Source organism: Mirounga angustirostris, unplaced genomic scaffold (assembly GCF_029215605.1).
Source record: "Mirounga angustirostris isolate CCGP_5_RB_7025 unplaced genomic scaffold, mMirAng1.0.hap1 SCAF_11, whole genome shotgun sequence".
In the NCBI taxonomy this organism is placed as follows: domain Eukaryota; kingdom Metazoa; phylum Chordata; class Mammalia; order Carnivora; family Phocidae; genus Mirounga; species Mirounga angustirostris.
This window is the reverse complement of record NW_026991719.1, coordinates 112,021,727-112,039,923: the sequence shown is the minus strand read 5'-3', so window position 1 is coordinate 112,039,923 and position 18,197 is coordinate 112,021,727. Positions and strand designations below refer to the sequence as shown.

General features: G+C 46.1%; 1 protein-coding gene across 12 annotated transcripts in view; it reads left to right on the top strand.

Moving 5' to 3' along the window:
• The window catches only part of ARHGEF6 (Rac/Cdc42 guanine nucleotide exchange factor 6), a 99,489-nt gene extending 82,707 nt beyond the window's left edge, over window positions 1-16,782 (top strand). For 6 of the 12 annotated variants that reach the window (XM_054509382.2, XM_054509406.2, XM_064574622.1 and 3 more), the window contains 10 exons: window positions 2,307-2,393; window positions 3,220-3,298; window positions 4,056-4,198; window positions 5,230-5,367; window positions 6,946-6,966; window positions 8,081-8,174; window positions 9,428-9,517; window positions 11,319-11,418; window positions 13,244-13,298; window positions 14,386-16,782. In XM_054509382.2, the coding sequence (XP_054365357.1) occupies window positions 2,307-2,393; window positions 3,220-3,298; window positions 4,056-4,198; window positions 5,230-5,367; window positions 6,946-6,966; window positions 8,081-8,174; window positions 9,428-9,517; window positions 11,319-11,418; window positions 13,244-13,298; window positions 14,386-14,526 (948 nt within the window). In that variant the 3' untranslated portion in view covers window positions 14,527-16,782. The remainder of the gene's footprint in view (window positions 1-2,306; window positions 2,394-3,219; window positions 3,299-4,055; window positions 4,199-5,229; window positions 5,368-6,945; window positions 6,967-8,080; window positions 8,175-9,427; window positions 9,518-11,318; window positions 11,419-13,243; window positions 13,299-14,385) is intronic. The other 6 variants (XM_045883192.3, XM_064574623.1, XM_064574625.1 and 3 more) reach the window with 5 other exon arrangements.
• The last annotated feature ends 1,415 nt before the right edge of the window (window positions 16,783-18,197 follow it).

Below are 18,197 nucleotides of genomic sequence, written 5' to 3'. Positions count from 1 at the left end.
ACAGACCCAAGGAGTCGGTGTAGCTTGTGCATATCTCCACAGTGGATTCCACAGAAGTTCGGAGAAGGGGGAGAGCAAGAAGACCTTATGGAGCTAGGACTGGCGGAGGAGGGCCACAAAGAAGAAAGGCGAGGATTTTGTAAGGTAGAGGCCATTCTTATCTCAGGAGAGAACAGGAGCGTGGCCTTTTGCCATGGGACAGTGGGGAAGCCAGTCGGTCAGGAGCAGAGGAAGCGTGCTGGGAGAGGGAAAGAGACGGAGGGAGACAGTCGGGTTTTGAGAACCCCAGGCATCGGGCAAGAGCCGTTCAGATCCACACAGCGGGCAGCAGGGAGCTGTTAGAGGCTCAAGTCGTAGAGAAACACCACGAAGGGGGAGTTGATGATGCTTACATCTGACAAGCATGTGCGTCATGGAAACCGGAGGGGAGGGGGCTGGCCACAGAAGGACCAGCTGGGTTGCAAAGTGAGAAGCACCCCCTCCCCCCGCCCACGAAGGTGGTGGAGGAGAAAATAAAACTGCAGGGGGCAAATCTGAGCCCCGGTTAGGAGGGCAAGTGGAGAGGAAGCAGTGACCTGTGGGCTGGAGATGATGGTGTCATCTTAGACCTGTTCACTTGCAGGTAACCAGCCGTAGGTCTCCAGGTGGAGAGATCTTGTAGGCGGCTGTTACTAAGGTAGAGAAACGTGGGAGGGAGGGCAGAGTTGGAGGCAGAGATTTAGCTGTTCCTGACAGATGTGCCTTCCTAGGAAGAAAATATACAGAGAGAGGCACGGAAGGCTGAAGATGGATTATGTCTTTTAGGAAGGGGGAGGAAAGTGGTCAGCCCGCTGAGTGCTGCCGAAGGGTCAGAGGTCAAGGAGTACGGAGAGCAAGAAGAAGCCATTGGATTTCGCTAGAAGGCAGTTATTGATGACTTCGAGAGGGCAGTGGGGCCGCAGTTAGGAAGGAATCAATGGGGAAAAATGAAGGGAGCAAGTAACTTGGCAAGAGAATGTCAAGGCACAGGGTCCTGGCATACCTAGGAGACACTGGAGGTCCGGTTGCAGATCCCCGCCACAAAGCCAACAGCACGGTGAAGCGAGTCAAATCAAGTTTTCAGTCTTGCGGTGCATGTAAAAGTTTTCTTTACGCTGTCCTGTAGTTTATTAAGCGGGCAACCCAGTACATACCTCCATCAAAAATACTTTATTGCTAAAAAATGCTAACCATCATCGGAGCCTTCAGTGAGTCATAATCACTGATCACCAGAACAAATACAGTAATAGTGAAAAAGCTTGAAATGTGGCAAGAAGTACCAAAACGTGACAGAGATGCAAAGTGAGCAAATGCTGCTAGAAAAATGGTGCCTGTTGGAAAAAATGGTGCCTGTAGACTTGCTCCACGCAGGGTTGGCACAGACCTTCAATCGTAAAAAAGGCAGCATCTGCGAAGCACAGCACAGCGAGGCGGGCCCGTGTTATGAAGAAGGAGCCACAGGGGCCAGTGAAGGACAGGAGATGGGCAGATGGTAAAGGCAAAAGAGAAGAAACTAGCTAAGCAGGAGAGGCTGCTGGAAGGAGAAGGAAGAGATGAAGTGTCTGCAGAAGGAAACCAAGCAAGAGAAAGATGCGAGAGGCTGCAGAGAACTTGCTAGGAGAGTGAGCCTCGAAGGATTGCCCTTCTCAAGTGCAAGGAAGGAGATGGAGAGAGGCATAAGGATCATTGTAGCTAACACGGCTGGGCGTGTAAGCCGAACAGAATTTTTTTGCACCTATTAATCGCCTATCTGTTTAAGGGGTTCAGAGAAGCCCTCCTGTGTGAAATTTTCTTTCCTGCCATTTTCAGAAAGTATTTACTTCTTCCCATTACAGGGGTCTGATAGTTATCTTGTTCTTACCGATTAAAAGTAGTTTTATGAATAAGAATTTAATACACATGCTAGAGCATAGGAGACTTACTATCGCCTGAAAGCCCCTTCTGTTTTGCTCCTTTTCAAAGTAAAATCATTTTCATTTTGTGACCCCAGAGCCTTGTGCCTTGGCATGAACCCTGTGACGTCTCAGGCGTGCGTACTTGGGAACGAAGCATGGTTATTTGTATCTAACTGTTATGTAGAGGAAGAAGATAAACCGTGGGTTTGTACTCCTTTCAAAGCAAAATTCAACTAGTTTGGTGCTCTGAGGTTGGGTATCTTTCTTAAAAGCTCACTGTTCGTGTTTTGTTGCCTCACAAGCTCTCTGTTACATAACAGTGACTCCTGAAAATCTTAACAAATAAAATGTCCACTCTCTGTTCTCCGCTTAGCATGTTTCATTTCACTTTAGGAAAAAGAGGAGCGGTACCTCCTGTTGTTCTCAAGTGTCTTGATAATGTTATCTGCAAGTCCTCGGATGAGTGGCTTTATCTATCAGGTTAGTAGATTTCATATAAAGCAAATAGCAGGACCCAGAATGAAAACAGGTTTCCATCCAGATGCAATATTTCCACTATGGCATTAAAAGCTCCAGCCAGAGAACACAGTGTTCTGACCCTTTGTTGCAATTAAACTGCTTATAAGAACAGATGTTCCTTAGATCAGAAACCTTTATATTGCTGTAATGAGTTTATCTTCCATGTCCACTGCTCTGGTTGTGAGCTAGGTTATGAATGTTTAAATAGAACTCTAAGTCTGCAAGTGGATAAATTAGCAGCCATGTTTCACGGGCTCATCTCATATCATTATTGCTGAGAAGCTATAAAGCTGGGACCCACTCCTGTGACTGTCTGGTCGCAGTCATATCACATGATTCGGGGTTCGGAGGTGCAAGTCGTGAAACTCCTTAGGAAGTTAAACTTCCTTCAGCCTGCTCCCCAAATGTGGAGGGCTGTGAGTTACGGTTGCCTGTTATATCTGGCATAGCAATTACTGATTTTCGTAAAATTGGACTTTTTTTTTTTTTTTTTGAGTCTTTACTTTGTTGACTGAGTCTCCTGCAAATGTGTTAGAAAAAAGTAAGCTGTTTGTAAATCTCCACCGTATGGTTTAGGGCGTGTTAGCAAAACACAACCCATATTTCCCCCTTGCTTTCTTGTCTAATTAAAATTGAAAGCAGGGAAACATACTATCTATTGACAGGCCAGAGAAATCTGTCTAGCCGTCATTCAGCAGGGATTCCTGAGAGGGTCAGAAAAATCTAATAGACATAAGCAGAGGTGCATATAACCACAGAATTAATGGGAATGTTCTTTTTCCGATAGGGAAAAATACCAGTAGCAGGAATGGTGGTGACTAGATTAGATGAAATCGAAGGGAATGACAACACATTTGAAATCACAGGTAGGTAATTTTCTCTTTTTTCAAGTAGCTACTTGAAATCCTTTTTGAGACAAGGTGGGATTTGAATAAATAAATGCCATTATTTTCTGTGATAAGGCTATGAGTGAGCTTTACCTGGGCACGGCCTAGTATGTTAGCTCTCCCGGGATAATTAGGGTCCAGCGATAGAACAGTCTCCTGGTCACTCAGAAGCCTTGGCTTTGCCATTAGTTTCAATCTCTTCTTGCCTAAGAGAGCCACTTGTTGGGACTCAGAAATAACAAATCGGACTGATGTAAATGCACAAACCAAGCAAAATGCCAGGCCTGACCTCTCGGCCTGGGATCCCTTTTGCCAGGCCTGTGTGATTTCCACGTTTTGCACGGACACAGAACAGTGGCTGACACTGGGATGTCGGCCCCGGGGCCTTACCCCCTTCTTCCCCAGTAGGGAGCCCGAGATTAGATGTTGATTCAACTTTGAATAGTGTCTGAGGCACTTTCTGCCCTGTGAGTTTGTTTAAAGTTTTAGACTACTTTCCTCAGATTCTGTGAGCAGTAGAAGTCAAGGACAGCTTTAGAAATCAGATACAGGTATGTATTTCCTGACCTCATGACCTGTCCCCGACATAGACGTCTCCACAGGGTTAGCCCCTAGGTGTGAACCCTCCTTAAAAACAGACACCCGAGTCTTAGTTGCGTCGAGTCTGTTTATGAAGGAGGCGAGCTCAGGCTTCTGCTCGCTCTTGTTTCCAAATGCTCCCCGACGGGCGATGCAGGTAATGTAGAGAGAACCGTGATCCACTGCGGCAGCAACCAGGACTTGCAGGAGTGGCTGGAGCATCTCTGCCGACTGATCCGGGGGCCCGCCTCCTGCAGTTCGTTATCCAAGACCTCATCATCATCTTGCAGCGGTCATTCCGTAAGTGGTCCACTCGCGCTGTCCGGGGATTGTTGAGGCTCTCGTCAGACCTGCCTGCAGAGGACTTATGAGAAGCAGTGAGCATGCCCTTAGTCTTCAGCTCACCTATATTTGTAGGCTTCAAAGTACAGTAAAACCTCTCGAATTCTCATTTCTTGTTTTGGAGGGAGACCCATCCAAATTAAGACAAAGGTGTACCAAGAGGTGTGCACTTTTGTTTGACTGCCGGCAAAGTTTTTCTCATCACAAGTCCCGTTAAGATATTTCAGTGATACACAAAATTCATTTTAATTAGCGACCGTTAGTCTCCTTTTCATTGTATGCTGAGTCAAAACACAGAGATTCCCTTCCCCATTACTTAAGCCCCGCCATGCAATCTCATCGATGCTACCACATTCACTAGGTCACCTTCGAGGGTAAACTTTCAGCGTTGCCTTCTTCTGAGTTATCACAACTTTGGAATTCCTGGAATTGGAATCAGTGAGATTTTACCGTACTTGCTGAGTGAGAGTGAAGGTTGCCGTGTTGTCTGTTAACACTCCAACTGGTGATGCCAAAACTCCAGTCTCAAGCACTGTGTGTTGTGGTGGGAAGAACGAGGGCTTTGACATCAGACCTGAGTTCAAATCTTGGCTTTGTCGGTCGCCAGCTAGTTACTTTGCTGAGGTTTGTCTTTGGTCGTTCCGCTGAAATAACCTATCTTGGCACCTAGTCAAGCGCCCAACGCATGACTGAACCCATTCAGTCTTGACTCTGCTTTCCTCTCTTCTAAAGGAAAGCCACCCCTGGCTTGAGTGAAATTCTAGAAGAGAGAGGGAAGACAGGATCATAGGATTTTGAGTCCATGTGGTGCTGTTCCTTAGAGACCCCATAAGCCGGACTGGAAAGTGCCAGTTCTCAAACTGGAGACTTTTGTTTGCCCACCTTTCCTTTTCTATGGCTGGCTTTGCTGATCCAATGACACTTTTGCTGTTCTCTCGCCGTGTGGCCCAAGGTCGGGTTCAGATGGCAGATTGCCAACATCTCATCAGACATTTTCCCAGTCTTTTAGCTCTACTGGACAGCCCCGAGGACCCCTGGAACCTCCTCAAATTATAAAACCGTGGAGTTTAAGTTGTCTACGACCTGCACCTCCACTTAGACCATCAGCAGCACTAGGTTATAAAGAGGTAATTTTGCTACCTATGGTATAAAATGCTTCTGACAAGCTCATTTCATAGCTCATTACAAATAGTTCTGTGGCAATGTGCTAGAATTTATGCTAGGGGATAGATGTCAGTCACTTGTGAATTGTTAGACTCAGGGATTTCTTATTTTTTTAATTTCCCGTTTCTCCAGTGTCCCTGTACAGATATTTATCAAATATCCACAGGGTTTATGTGCACTGCCTGAGTTCCCTGGTCCCCTCCTAAAGTGCCTCTGCTTCACCTTTCTGATGACACGACAGTTGTATACTTTGGTGATCACATCCACACGTCTCAAACAAGAGCCACTTCATTCGACCTGAATTTCCACCCAAGCAGACCCAATTCTGCATTTTTGGATCATTTTGATCTATTAAGCCAAACCAGGAAAGTCATATGGGACCAGGCCATGAGTCTGAACTATGAGGGCCTGGACTTTTTGTTGCAGTTGGGAAGGGAAAAGAATTTAATGAAAAGAATGTCTTTTAAGCAGAGGCTTTTAGGCAACAACCTTAAAGGGCATTGGATATTTGGGTAGTGTGGGCACTTGAAGGTTCTTTCTATTTTTTCCTGAAAGTTGCAGTCAGGAAATGTCAGTCACTCGCTCCTGTGATTGTGGAGTGTTACTTTTTCCATCCAAACAGTGTTTTTAATTTTTTTTTCCCCTAAGCTGTTTCTCATCATTTCAGCTTTCAGTAAAGAGCCTCATTTATTAGGAACTCTTCTTTACCTAGGTCTTACCGAGTGAAGGTTTAAGTCCGTGACGGTTATGAGGCACATCTTAGAATTAGGGGGCAAAGACAGCATATATTTCTATTTCGAACATGTGTTTTGATGCGTGACACAGATTTAGCTCAATTTTAAATTTGTCCCGATCTCAAACACCATGCTGCTGTTTTGATTAATTGTTGCCTCCGAGTGCAGTAAAAATAAAACAGTCTTTGGACACCGGAGGATTTTTTGATCGTTTCAGCTGGGCACGACAGAAGAAATAATGCTCGAGCTGAATCCTTATTATGTACCTCCGTCCAGAATTGGGCCAGGAAATAGTCCCACAGGTTTGCTTTGGAAATCGACCAGTGATACCCACAGGCATCCAATTTTCTTCTCTGATTACGTAAACCAGGAGTGCCACGTCATAGTTACCTGGGTCCCCTTTTTAACGATGGATATTTTGTAATTGTCAGTTACTAAGTTCAAATGCAGGTGAGCCTTGAAGGGTAAAGTTGACTTAATCCTTCACAGAACTAATCCATTAAAACTAAGGCATGATCATGTTGTTTCTGCTGGGAGAAGAGAGTTATTAATATATTCTTACTGCATAGTGTGTATTTCGGTTATTTTCAGTATTTGTTATTCCGCACAGAACTGTATTCCCTGGGCTTTTGCATGATGATATTGCATCTGAGACTAATGTGGGAAACATGATGATATTCTCTCTGTGTAATTGATGATAACACTAACATTTCAAATGTTGTTTTAGAATTATTGATAAATGGATTTGGTCATTATAACCATCGACCTCTCACGCTCATCTTCTCTTTCTTTACATATTCACTTTAGAGGATGTCTTATATCTTAAAGGTAAGGGTAGAACAATATCTTTGGCTTACAGTGACATCATAATGCTGTGCTGTAACCTTTGATGAATGAAGCTTTCCTTTATGCTTGTTTTGTCCCTTGTTCTAATTGGTGGCTAAAATGTGAAGATGCAAATCTGACATGTAAGTACTTTCTTCAAAAAAGCAGGCTCTTGTGAAATACGTTTGAAAACGTCGTCTTAGATGCCCTAAAAATGCCCGTTTTTCCTTGTGTGTGTGTGTTTTTTTAATGCTGTTTTTCCTGTTCTTTTTGTCACGTGTGAGTTTTCCATGTCTGTCTGTTTTCAAGTAAGTCTAAGTGGGTCACTGTGGCTAAGTGGAAGAAATTAAATTCTTTGTTCCGTATATTTTAAGGTACTAATTATTATCCATACATCACAGATATGCATCGCATGGGAGATTGGGAGAAGAATGGTCACCAGGGTCTAAGATTCTAATCCGTTTACTTGGATACCTGATAATGGGCACTGGTTATTCAGATGGCAGAAGCGAATTCAATAATTCATGGCTCTTTTATCGCCTAATTAAAAATATGGCTTTATATATGTATATTTAAGCTTAGGTCTACACCCGTGACTCCTGACCCTGAGTTATTTATCCGGAGATCCCTCATTTGGCTCTTCTCCCTGACTTCAGGGAAAGTATTAGGTCCCCCTGCCTTAATTTTCCCATCTGACAAATGGAAATTAATATTTTTCTTTGGGGGACTGTTGCTAAGGAAAATAGATTTAAACCGCTTTGAAGCTCTTTGAAAAGCAGTATGTACTACAGTTGTTACTTAATTCCCTTAAAACCGTATCAGTGAGGACTATAGACCACGTTAGGAATACGGTTATTTCCCTAGGATCAACACCCACTACTTTCACTACAGATGGCTCCTGTCCCTATGGCAATTGAGAGGACAATGTCATTGCCTCTGTTTTATGTAAGCTTTTAGAGTTTATTGGAGCCAGTTTTATTGTGTCCGTTATTAAATTTTGATGCACTCTGGAAACTGTCAAAATAAGAGAGAGCCATTCGGTTTAATTTCATTTGCTATTTTTAATTTGTTTTCGGGGGGAGAATTCTAATTCATAAAGAAACCTCTATCCTTACAGGAGTCTAGTAAGAGCCCCAAAACAATGAAGAAGTTTCTTCACAAAAGAAAGACAGAAAGAAAGCCATCGGAGGAGGAATATGTGATTCGGAAAAGTATGTGTTTTATACTTTTTTTTTTTTAAGATTTTATTTATTTATTTATTTTTCAGAGAGAGAGAGGGAACACAAGCAGGGGGAGTGGGAGAGGGAGAAGCAGGCCTCCTGCGGAGCAGGGAGCCCGATGCGCGGCTCGATCCCAGGACCCCGGGACCACGACCCGAGCCGAAGGCAGACGCCTAACGACTGAGCCACCCAGGCGCCATGTGTTTTATACTTTTTGACGGTCAGCTATGGATGAGCTAGCAGAAGAATTTTGTTGGAAGCAGATGAGGAGAGTAGTTTGTCCTCTGTATCACCTGTTACACAAAGAAAAATGCACGCATTCTAGGGTTTGGTCACCTCTGAGCTTTTTGAACGAGCTGCCTCCCACTGCACTTCATGTGATCTGAGCCAAACGCCCTCCGTATGATCATCGCGTTGAAGATTTTGCCCCGCCTGGTTGAGAACCACTAAAGGGCCACGTCTGCTATGGATACATTTTTTCTCCCTTAGTTTCTGATGCCCAAGATGTTTTCCCCTACTGAGATAGACTAAACAGACCTGAAGGCTGAAATCCTTCTGGAAATTTAATGCTCAGTGACGTTCCCAGTTAGCCAAGGTATCAGCCTGCTGCCGTGTAGAAACGGCTTGATTCCCAGGCGGACTGCAGAGTCGGTTGGCCAGTCCATATGTGTGCATTGGCCTCTATGGCTGGGACCGAGGTACTTTGGGACACACATGAAGGAGTAAGGGATGCCTCCTCAGTGTCTCAGCCAAAAATACAGTCTGGAGAAATCTTTGCCGGACTCCAGCTTCTGCATAGCCCAGCCCGCCCCTGGGGGCGCGCATCAGCCCTCTAGCAGGGTTCCATGCCCCAGTCCTTTCCAGAACGAGTTGGAGAGGGAGAGGGAGGAAGGGAGCATCAATGACTCTGCTGGCTGCTTGGAAAAAATGGGTGGGGCCTAGGGGGGAAAGCCTCCTAGAGAAGGGGAGCCTTACAATTTGGAGGGGAGGCAGGTGGTGGTGTATTTCAGGTGAGAACCGAGGCTAGGGCCACGCCCACCGCGGTCATCGTGGCCCCTCGGAGTCTTAGTAGAAGCCCCCAAACGATGAAAACGTTTCCTCAGCAAAGAAAAATGGAAAGAAAGCGGCCAGAGGAGGCTTTCCAGTCAGGGAAGCCAGCCCCCAGCAGCGGAGTGCACCGCGTCATCTCGAGGGTCCAGAGGCAGATTTGTGTCCGCAAAGTCCTCATTCCTTAAATCCGACAGGTACCGCTGCTCTGGAAGAGGATGCGCAGATCCTTAAAGTGATCGAAGCGTACTGCACCAGCGCAAATTTCCAACAAGGCCACGGCTCAAGTAGGTTCCCTCCCAAACCACTTTCTCTAATGAACGCTATTTCTTTTTGACTGCTCAGCGCCTCTTTGAAAAAAGAGAAAAGCAGGTGACCGGGTGCAGAGGAGTGCTTCAGAACTGCATCTTTCCGATAAGGTGCTTTGAGCGCCAGGCGGTTTGTTTACCCGCTGTTTCTTTTCACCCAGAGAGAAAGAGAGACGCAAGAGTAAAAAAGTTGGAGGTGATAGAAAGGAGGAAAAAAAAAAAAAAAAAGAAGATTTTTTTTTTTTAAAGTCCTTCTCCTTTGAAGTACACAGATACCTTCACCAGCACTAGTTAGGAATTAAAGAGCCCAGAGAGTTCCTGTGTCTGTGAACTGATGCTAATCTCTTCTCATAGGCAGATTTGGAAAGGAAGTCACAATACTATCTTTGATCAGCTGCATATTTAAGCGAACAGTGCTTCACCCAGCTCAGGTTTCAAAGTTGCTCTGAAAATCTGGAAATGTAGCTGCTCAGCAGGGGCCGTTTGGAATGTGTGCAGTTTACAGGGAGCTACCAGGGAAGGGCACCCCCCCACGACCACCTCCCAGCACCTTTCAGGCTACAAACTGAAAGCCAGATGAGGTTTTTCTGATTGCTCCTTGAGCTTTTTAAAAAACCAGGTCGCATCAGTTCTGTCTTGTCTGCCGTGATTATAGACATTCAGGAGACCTGGTGCAAGGTGTTTGCATCTGCAGAAGAAGTGAGTTCTCCATAATGCTCCCTGTTGGACAGCTAATGACCAATCACTTGAGTAGGGGTGGGGATCGCTTGGGCTGATGGCCTTGACCGATGCCTTCAAAGTAACATGTCCCCAAGGCTGGCGTGAGGAAAACATTTGATGTCAGACTTGACACATTTGACCGTGAAGAGAGGACTATCCTACGTTCTGCTTCACAGACAGATCTTGGCTCTGAGAACAAGTTTCGAGGAGGCAGGAATGGAAAGTGAGAGCAGTTTGGGGCGTGAAAACTAGGAAAGAGAGGGGGACAGGGAGACACCAGAAGAAGCATCCCTCATACAAAACATGACCTCATCTGCTCCCTGAACCTGCTCTCTTCACATCGACAGCGTCCGCAGATCTGTAGGAGGTGGAGGCAGTGTTTCCGCCCCTCCTGCCTAGCCTGCCCCTGACACGTGGCAAGTGTCTAGCATCATGGCGGCCTCCCATCCTCTGTCCCTCTCTCCAGCCAGAAGTCCTGTTTCCCGGGGAACTGAGTGCATTTAACCAGTCAGTTGGTCAGTCTGCAGCCTACTTAGTAAGCACCCACGGAGTGCTGGGCCCTGTGGAAGGCAGAGACACCACCACCTCAGCAAGGGGGAGGCAGTGAGTGCACACAACTCGAAGATTCAAGATTAAGGGCTCAAGCTCCAAGAGGAAGGATCCAGAAGTGAGGGGGGGGGTTGGAGGTGCAGGAGAGCTCTTTGGTCCGGTCCCTTGTCTCTTCTGTCACCTCTTCCATCCCCAGAGCCTGGAGAGAGTCTGAGCAGAGCCATAAACATGCCCACGTCTTTGTGCTGATGTGGTAACGCCCACCCCCTGCTCCACCTTTGACTGGAATGGACTTCACTGACAAAATGCCCCCCACCCTGGCCAAAATCGAATCGATGTATTTGTCTATTTTCTCACATCAGGAAGATTTAGTCAGCAAATGTTGGATGACTGTTCTCTGGGTGCAGGGCAGCAATGTGCCATCAACAAAGACCCCTCAGTGACAATAGTAGAAGGGGCCAACACCTAGGGTAGTCTCGGGTGACTCTCCTCTCGCAACCCTTGTTTGTAGGTGCGCGCAAAGATTCGCTCCCACAAGTCTTACTCCCCGAGGAGGAGAAACTCATCATTGAAGAAACCAGGAGCAATGGCCAGACTATCATCGAAGAAAAGTGAGTAGAGTGGGCTACCTTTTCTGATTTGTCTGGGGGCTGGAAAAGTGCGTCTCTTGCAAAGCCTGCACTGAAGGACAGTCCCTCCTTCTCTGGGAATATAGCCCTGTTTGCTCTCACGCAGTTGGGACCTGTGAGAGGGCTGCTCCCCAACAAGGGGAAGTGGGGAGGGGAGGCAGAGGGGGTGGAACTCTCTGCATGGTGGCTCCCCCACACGGGAAGGTGCTCTAGGGTACGCAAGAATAGCACTCCAGATGGGTCTAGGTGGCACTTGGGAAGGCGACAGCACCAGTTTCCATGGCCAGAGGGTTGCTTCTCACATTTACTGAGTCAAACCCTGGACTTTCACATACTTGACCTATTTAGAATCCTACAGAAACCCAGTGAGATAAGCATTACTTTCACCACTTCTATTGAAGTTGAGGCTCAGGGTAATGATGTTCCGGAGGTTTCCTTTGCACACTAGTGAGGGTGGCCCAATGGGGGAAAATCAGGTTAAGTACCTATGGGCTCATAAAATAAATACAAAGTAGCCAAATAATTCATTTGTTTAAACTTGAGTCATTTCTGAAGTCAGGCCTAAATTTGCATAGGATAGCATATTTCGAAGTGCTCGACATCGTCAATGTATTTTCCCATCTGGTATATGAAGTGATGTGGCAAAATGGTAAAGCCCTTGGGCTTGAGAGAACAGCCCTGGTTCAAGTCCAAATTCTGCATCGTGTTAGCTGTGTGACATGGGGGCCAGCCTCTTTACCGCTCCGTGCCTCGGTTTCCCCATCCATAAATGGGTATGATAGTAATACTTTAAGGTTTGTGGTGGGGTTAAATGGAAGAATAAGTATAAAGGCTGGCACATGGTCATCACTCAGTAAATGATAACAGTTGTAATAATAATTGTTATAATAGCTATATTAATCCCCACAACAACTTTGTGAGGCTTGCGGGGAATGTGGTATTATTGCCATTTTGTATGTGAAGAAAGTCAGACAAGGAGAGGAGGAGAAAGAAACTGGTTACCCAAGGTTGGAGGACTGGTAAGTGGGAGGATCCAAACTGGAACCCGGATCTCCAGAGTTCTTGTCCAGGGAGAGAGCCATCTGAGAAGTAACTGTCCCATGACTCAGCCAGGGCACTTTATCCTCTTTTGGGACAGAAAGAATGCTCCTAACTTTGTGTCATGTAGGGTCGTGTAGGGTCGGAGAGGTGAGAACAGCTCTGCCATTGCACAGATATCATAAGGTAGGCAGGTCTCATGACACCCCACATTACATGTTAGGTGATGTTCGTTCCTGCCCCAAAGGAAGAATCAAAACTTTATGATGAGCCCAAGTCTCTCTTTTTTTGTACTCTCCCAAGCTGGGAAGCAAGCGGCCAAGGAGGAGGGCAGTATAGAAAAGGTGCCATGGGGCGCCTGGGTGGCTCAGTTGGTTAAGTGACTGCCTTCGGCTCAGGTCATGATCCTGGAGTCCCAGGATCAAGTCCCGCATCGGGCTCCCTGCTCAGCAGGGAGTCTGCTTCTCCCTCTGACCCTCCTCCCTCTCATGTTGTCTCTCATTCTCGCTCTCAAATAAATAAAATCTTTAAAAAAAAGAAAAGAAAAGAAAAGGTGCCATGACATGGCATTCGAATGACCACATGTGCTGGTGGTTGTTTGCCCCTGAAAATAGGGACCATGGGGACCGTTCACAGCAGTGTATCTCCCGACCAGCTAGAAAGTCCACTGCTCTTCAGGAGCTGTAGTTCTCGAAAGCTGCTTTTATGGTTAAGTTTTTCTTAATAGTATTTCAGTGCCGGCTCTTAATCTCTGAAATTTATGTTCTAGGAGTCTGGTCGACACTGTGTATGCCTTGAAGGATGAGGTCAAAGAACTGAAACAGGTAATGAAATAGAAAAGTCATTTTCTTGGGTCACATAACAGGAACAAGGTGGTGAGGTGGGGATTTTTCTTGTGTCTTCATGGTGGGTTTTGTTGATTTTACCACGTGGTCTTGGCTTTAAATTTCTCAGGATTGCTCATATACCTATTTAGCAGTTTACAATAGGGTCCCATACTTAGTTACAACTTTCATGCTCTCTGACATTTGTGAACAGATTGTTAACAAAGATAAGTCATCCCTGAGTGTGTGAGTGTAAAGAGAACCGTAAATCTTGATTTGTGGGATCCTCTGCAGATGTGATCCAGTGTTCCATGATGCACACTCTTCCTGGTGTTTGGGGACTGGCTGTACCTGGTGACAGGGGAAAGGATGGACTGGAGGGGGGAGAACAGAGACTGGAAGACCACTTGGGAGGTTATCACAAAACTCAGGGTGAGACACGATAGAGTTCTGAACTGAGGCAGTGCCATTGAGGCTGTAGAGAGAGGAAAATGAACATAAAGGAAGGCACATCGCAAGGGTAGAGCCTGTGGAAAATGATGCTGTGATGTTGGGATTAAGAGGGAGAGCCAGGGATTGAAGATGAAGCTTTTTACATGGGTATCTAGTTTGACAGGGTGGTGCCCTTCATGGAGATCAGGAGCCACAGGAGGAAGAGAAGTTTGGGGTGACGGTGGAGACACTGAGTTCATTTTAGGACATAATGAGTTTGAGGTGCTTGTAAATATCAAGTTGACACTGGGGACTGTGGACCTAGTGCTCGTGAGATGAGGTCAAGTGTCAGAGGGACTCGGGAGGCCCCTGAGTTGAGTTGAGGGAAAAGAGACACTAAGTGAAAAGAGAGCTGAGTTGGAAGAGGGCCCAGGCCAGAGCCATAGAGGACGCTTACACTGCAAGCAAGAAGAATGCAAAGACTCGGCCAGAGAGGGGTCAGAGAGGCAGGGGGCTGCCTTGTCTTAGAAGCTGAGTGAAAGGAGCCTGAGGAAGGAAAGTACAGTCAGTGGTGAAGGCTGCTAAAAGGATGAGCAGGAGGAGCCCTGGAAGGCGCTTCTTGGTTGGGGAATTAACAAGTCTTTTGCCATCACAGGAAAATAAAAGAATGAAGCAATGCCTGGAAGAAGAATTGAAATCAAGAAGGGACCTAGAAAAGCTGGTCCGGAGGCTGTTGAAGCAGACTGATGAGTGTATTCGGGCCGAGTCCAGTAGCAAGACCTCCATTCTTCCATAACCATCACTGTGCAGCTGGGCACACGTGCCTCCGGGGTTATCTCAAAATGTCCAGCTGAATGATTCGTTTGATCACTTCCTTGGTTTTTATTTTGTACCTGAGTCAGTCTTTCTCTCTCTCTCTCCCGCTCTCTCTCTTTCTCTGTCTTTCTGTTTGCTTGAGTGTTTGTTGTCGTTCGGTTATTGGTTGTTTTCTTTTTGACTGGGGTAAAAGCGAGAGGTAGTGGTGGAAGTCTCCCCAGAGTCTTTTCCATTTAATAAGAAAAGGACAACTAGTATAGGCAAATGACTTAAATGGTCTTCAGATGGCCTTCAATTCATAGTGCCTCTTCACCAGCCATTACCTTCCTCCCTGCCCCGCCCCGTCCCGTCACTCTTTTGGGGCTGGCTGCCATATCAGAGTGGCTGGCCATGGCTTAGTAAATGTGAACTTGACTTTTTCTCTCATGCTTTCTTGTATCTGGAAGGCCCTCAGTACCCAGTTTAAGGAGGGCAAAGCTCCTTGAGCTATGACTAGGGTAGGATGAATGGAAGACTAGCACATTTGCCCAGTGACCCAGCCACCCTGCCCTGACTATCATGTGCCACCCCTCAATGCACACTTTTTATTTTAATTACTGCCCTGTGTTGTCTATAAGGCCAAGAAAACAGTAGCACCCTTATTCCTTTTGTGTGGGTTTACATTTTAACTCTGTGGGGCAGAAGCTCCGGTCACCCCCACCAGTACCAGACCCATTAGCAAATTGCACTAGACAATCTTCCCCTTCAGCTGCAGAGTTGACCATCCCTGCCCAGTGCATGATAGGTTTTCCCCCCTAACCGTCTGCCTCGTGTGTAAGTTTTCTATTTCCCCAGTGCTTTCAGCCAACCGTACGAAGCGGTGTGTAAACTAGTATGTGTGCACTTTGCTTACTTTTTTGAAAATATAGACTGTGAGCAGTTACTTCATCTACATTGCATATTCAACATGTGACTTCTCATCCTTTAAAACAATCTGCATTGAGGAGATATCATGCCCTAGTAGACCGCTTTAATTCACTCTATCGCTCTATGCAGTGAGAAGCTGTAATATTCATCAGCCTCTTTGAGTAGGACTTGAAGCATTATTTGCAGAAATGTGCTGTTGGTCCAGTTTGTATATCCAGAAAGAAGGGACCCCTCTAGTGGTCGTGTGCTGGTTGCTAGCGAAGCTCAGTATTTGGAACTGGTCTACTAATGTTGCTCATTGAATCAAACGATCACCTTTGTAAGTGTCCCCAAAATTAGAACTGTGGTAAACCAGGTTTAGAAGAGGGTCCCAGAAGAACAAAACACATCCAAATTCGGCACAAATGAAAGTCGGCACAAGGCTCCAGGACAGAGCAGTGCAACCTGCCCCTCTCTCTCCCCAAGACAGGTGCAATTGGGCAGGTGGGGTAGATCACTGGAAAGAGAGGCAAAGGGCCAATGGACTGGTCAAGGTTGTCTACCAGATACATTTGATGGGTGCCTATAAATGTGGGTTTTGCAAATGGTGTTTAGAAACCACACTTGAAGCTTGAATCCCCCAGCTTGCTAAGCTCTTTTTCTTTCTAGTATTGGGGGGGGGCTCTCAAGTTCCCATAGCTACACGGTACAGGGCTATTGATTGCTTGCTGCACAGGAAGGGCTCCCCACAGGAAGAGGATGATTCCACAGTCCGCCATCAGCCAACCACACACAGCCATCTTTGGAAGCTCAAGAGTGAAGAAGATTTCTAGAAATGGCTGTTGTTCTGTTTTTAAGCCCAACAGCTTAGATATGCCGTCCTTCACCTAAAAATTAACAACAACCACACAGATCTGAGCATCTGCCCCGCCTGTGGTTAATCAATGGCTTGAAGTAAATGCGCAAACTACATCCATAGGGAACATTTTTGTGATTACAAAATAGTTGATAAGGTATAGGATTGCTTATAATATTGAAAGGTCTTTATTTTAAAGCAACGTGTACATATGCATGTTTTTGGAACTTGGCCCTTCTGAGGAGAGGCCCTCGGTACTCAGAGTGGTGTCCGCACTCACATATTAAGCAGTAATGTAAAGGAAATGAAGCCATGTTAACCCGAGAGCAGTGTCTCCATAGTTGTGTTGTTTACAACACTCTGTAAGTGGGTTCCTGTTACCCTGTAATTAAACTGCTGCCCTTAGAGGCTTTTTACTTCCTCTTCTGTCATGTCCCTTCTTACACAAGCTCAAATTTTCTAACTTGTTTTTATTTTGAAGACTTTTAAAATGGACATTTTCAATAAATAAGAATAACAATGCTTTATAAACTAAGTCCCGTGTTTTCTTTGCTAGCCAGTGTGCAGAAGGATTTCTCACGCGGTGGCAGCTTCCTCCCCCATGTACTCATTAGCCATCCGCTCTCATCGGGTCCCCTGGCCGCCTTCCACCTGTTTCCGTCAGGGCAGGTGATATTTGCTCCCCACTTTACAGTGATAATTCATGCCACAAGACAGAACCTTCCTTAACTTCTCCACCCCTGTCCTTCAGGTCCCAACCTATGGACTGTTTGTACACCATTTTCTGTCCGGTATCAGGATTTTGTCAACCAGTGATAGCCTACATTTTGACCACAGTTGGAATGCTGGTATCAGCTGTCAAGATGAAAATCCACCTCGAGACAGATGTGCTGGATATTATCTGTTGTTACTCAGCATCCCCTCCTACCCTTTTTGTGTTTCTCCTTGGAAGCCTAAAGAAAAGAAAAAAAAAAAAAAGACCTATCTCAGACTCCCTTGCAGCTAGGGTTCTCTATACAATGTGGGTTCTGATACATTTTCAGTTCTGCCAATGAGATGCCTTTGCACGATGTTTGGAAGGCTCACGTTAGGCAGAGGACATCTTCCTGGGCTTGGTGGCTGGCGGGCAGTTCCAGAGATGTGTTTGTGGCTTCCGTACTCTAGCTTCCAGTGTGTCCACTCACAGCTTTGTGCGTGGGAGATTGTCATGGCAGCGGTGGTGGAGCAGAAACTTCCTGAACTAGATTTGGGTCACAACTACAATAAAATGACCTTGAAGCCATTAGTCCAATGGAAGCCCCCTGACTTCCACTTCTGTTGCCAACAATTTTGTAGGCACCGAGTATTACCTTTCTGCTTGGGATGCCTTTGGCAGTTTCTGTTTCCTACTCTGAAGCAGTAGATACAGTATCACACCTCCATGTGCTAGGCTCTATCACAAGTGTTTTATATGGCTGAGCTCACAAAACCCTCACCACCACCCTATGAGGTATTGGTTAGCCCCATCTTACAAAGGAACAGAGGCACAGATGTTGAACAAGATGCTAGTATGTGTGGAGCTGGGATTCGAAGCCCTGGTCTGTCCAGCTCTGGGATCCATGCTCTTTCCACCATGCTTTCTCCTCTGTACTTGGCACCTGCTAAGTAGGCTACTATCTCAGCCACCTACTCTCGTGAAGTCACTAATGAGCTCTTAATTGAAGAATCCAGGGAACACTTTTCAGTTCCTATCTTGACCTCTCCACGTTATTTGACCCTCTCCTCCTTGATAAATCTCTCCTTCCTTGGCTTTCCTGATCCCAACTTTTCTGACATTCATTCAACCTTTCTGACCACCCCTGTCTTCTTTGCTGCCTCCACCTCCTTTGCCTGTCCCTTGAACATTTGCTGATCCTCGACACTTTTCTTCT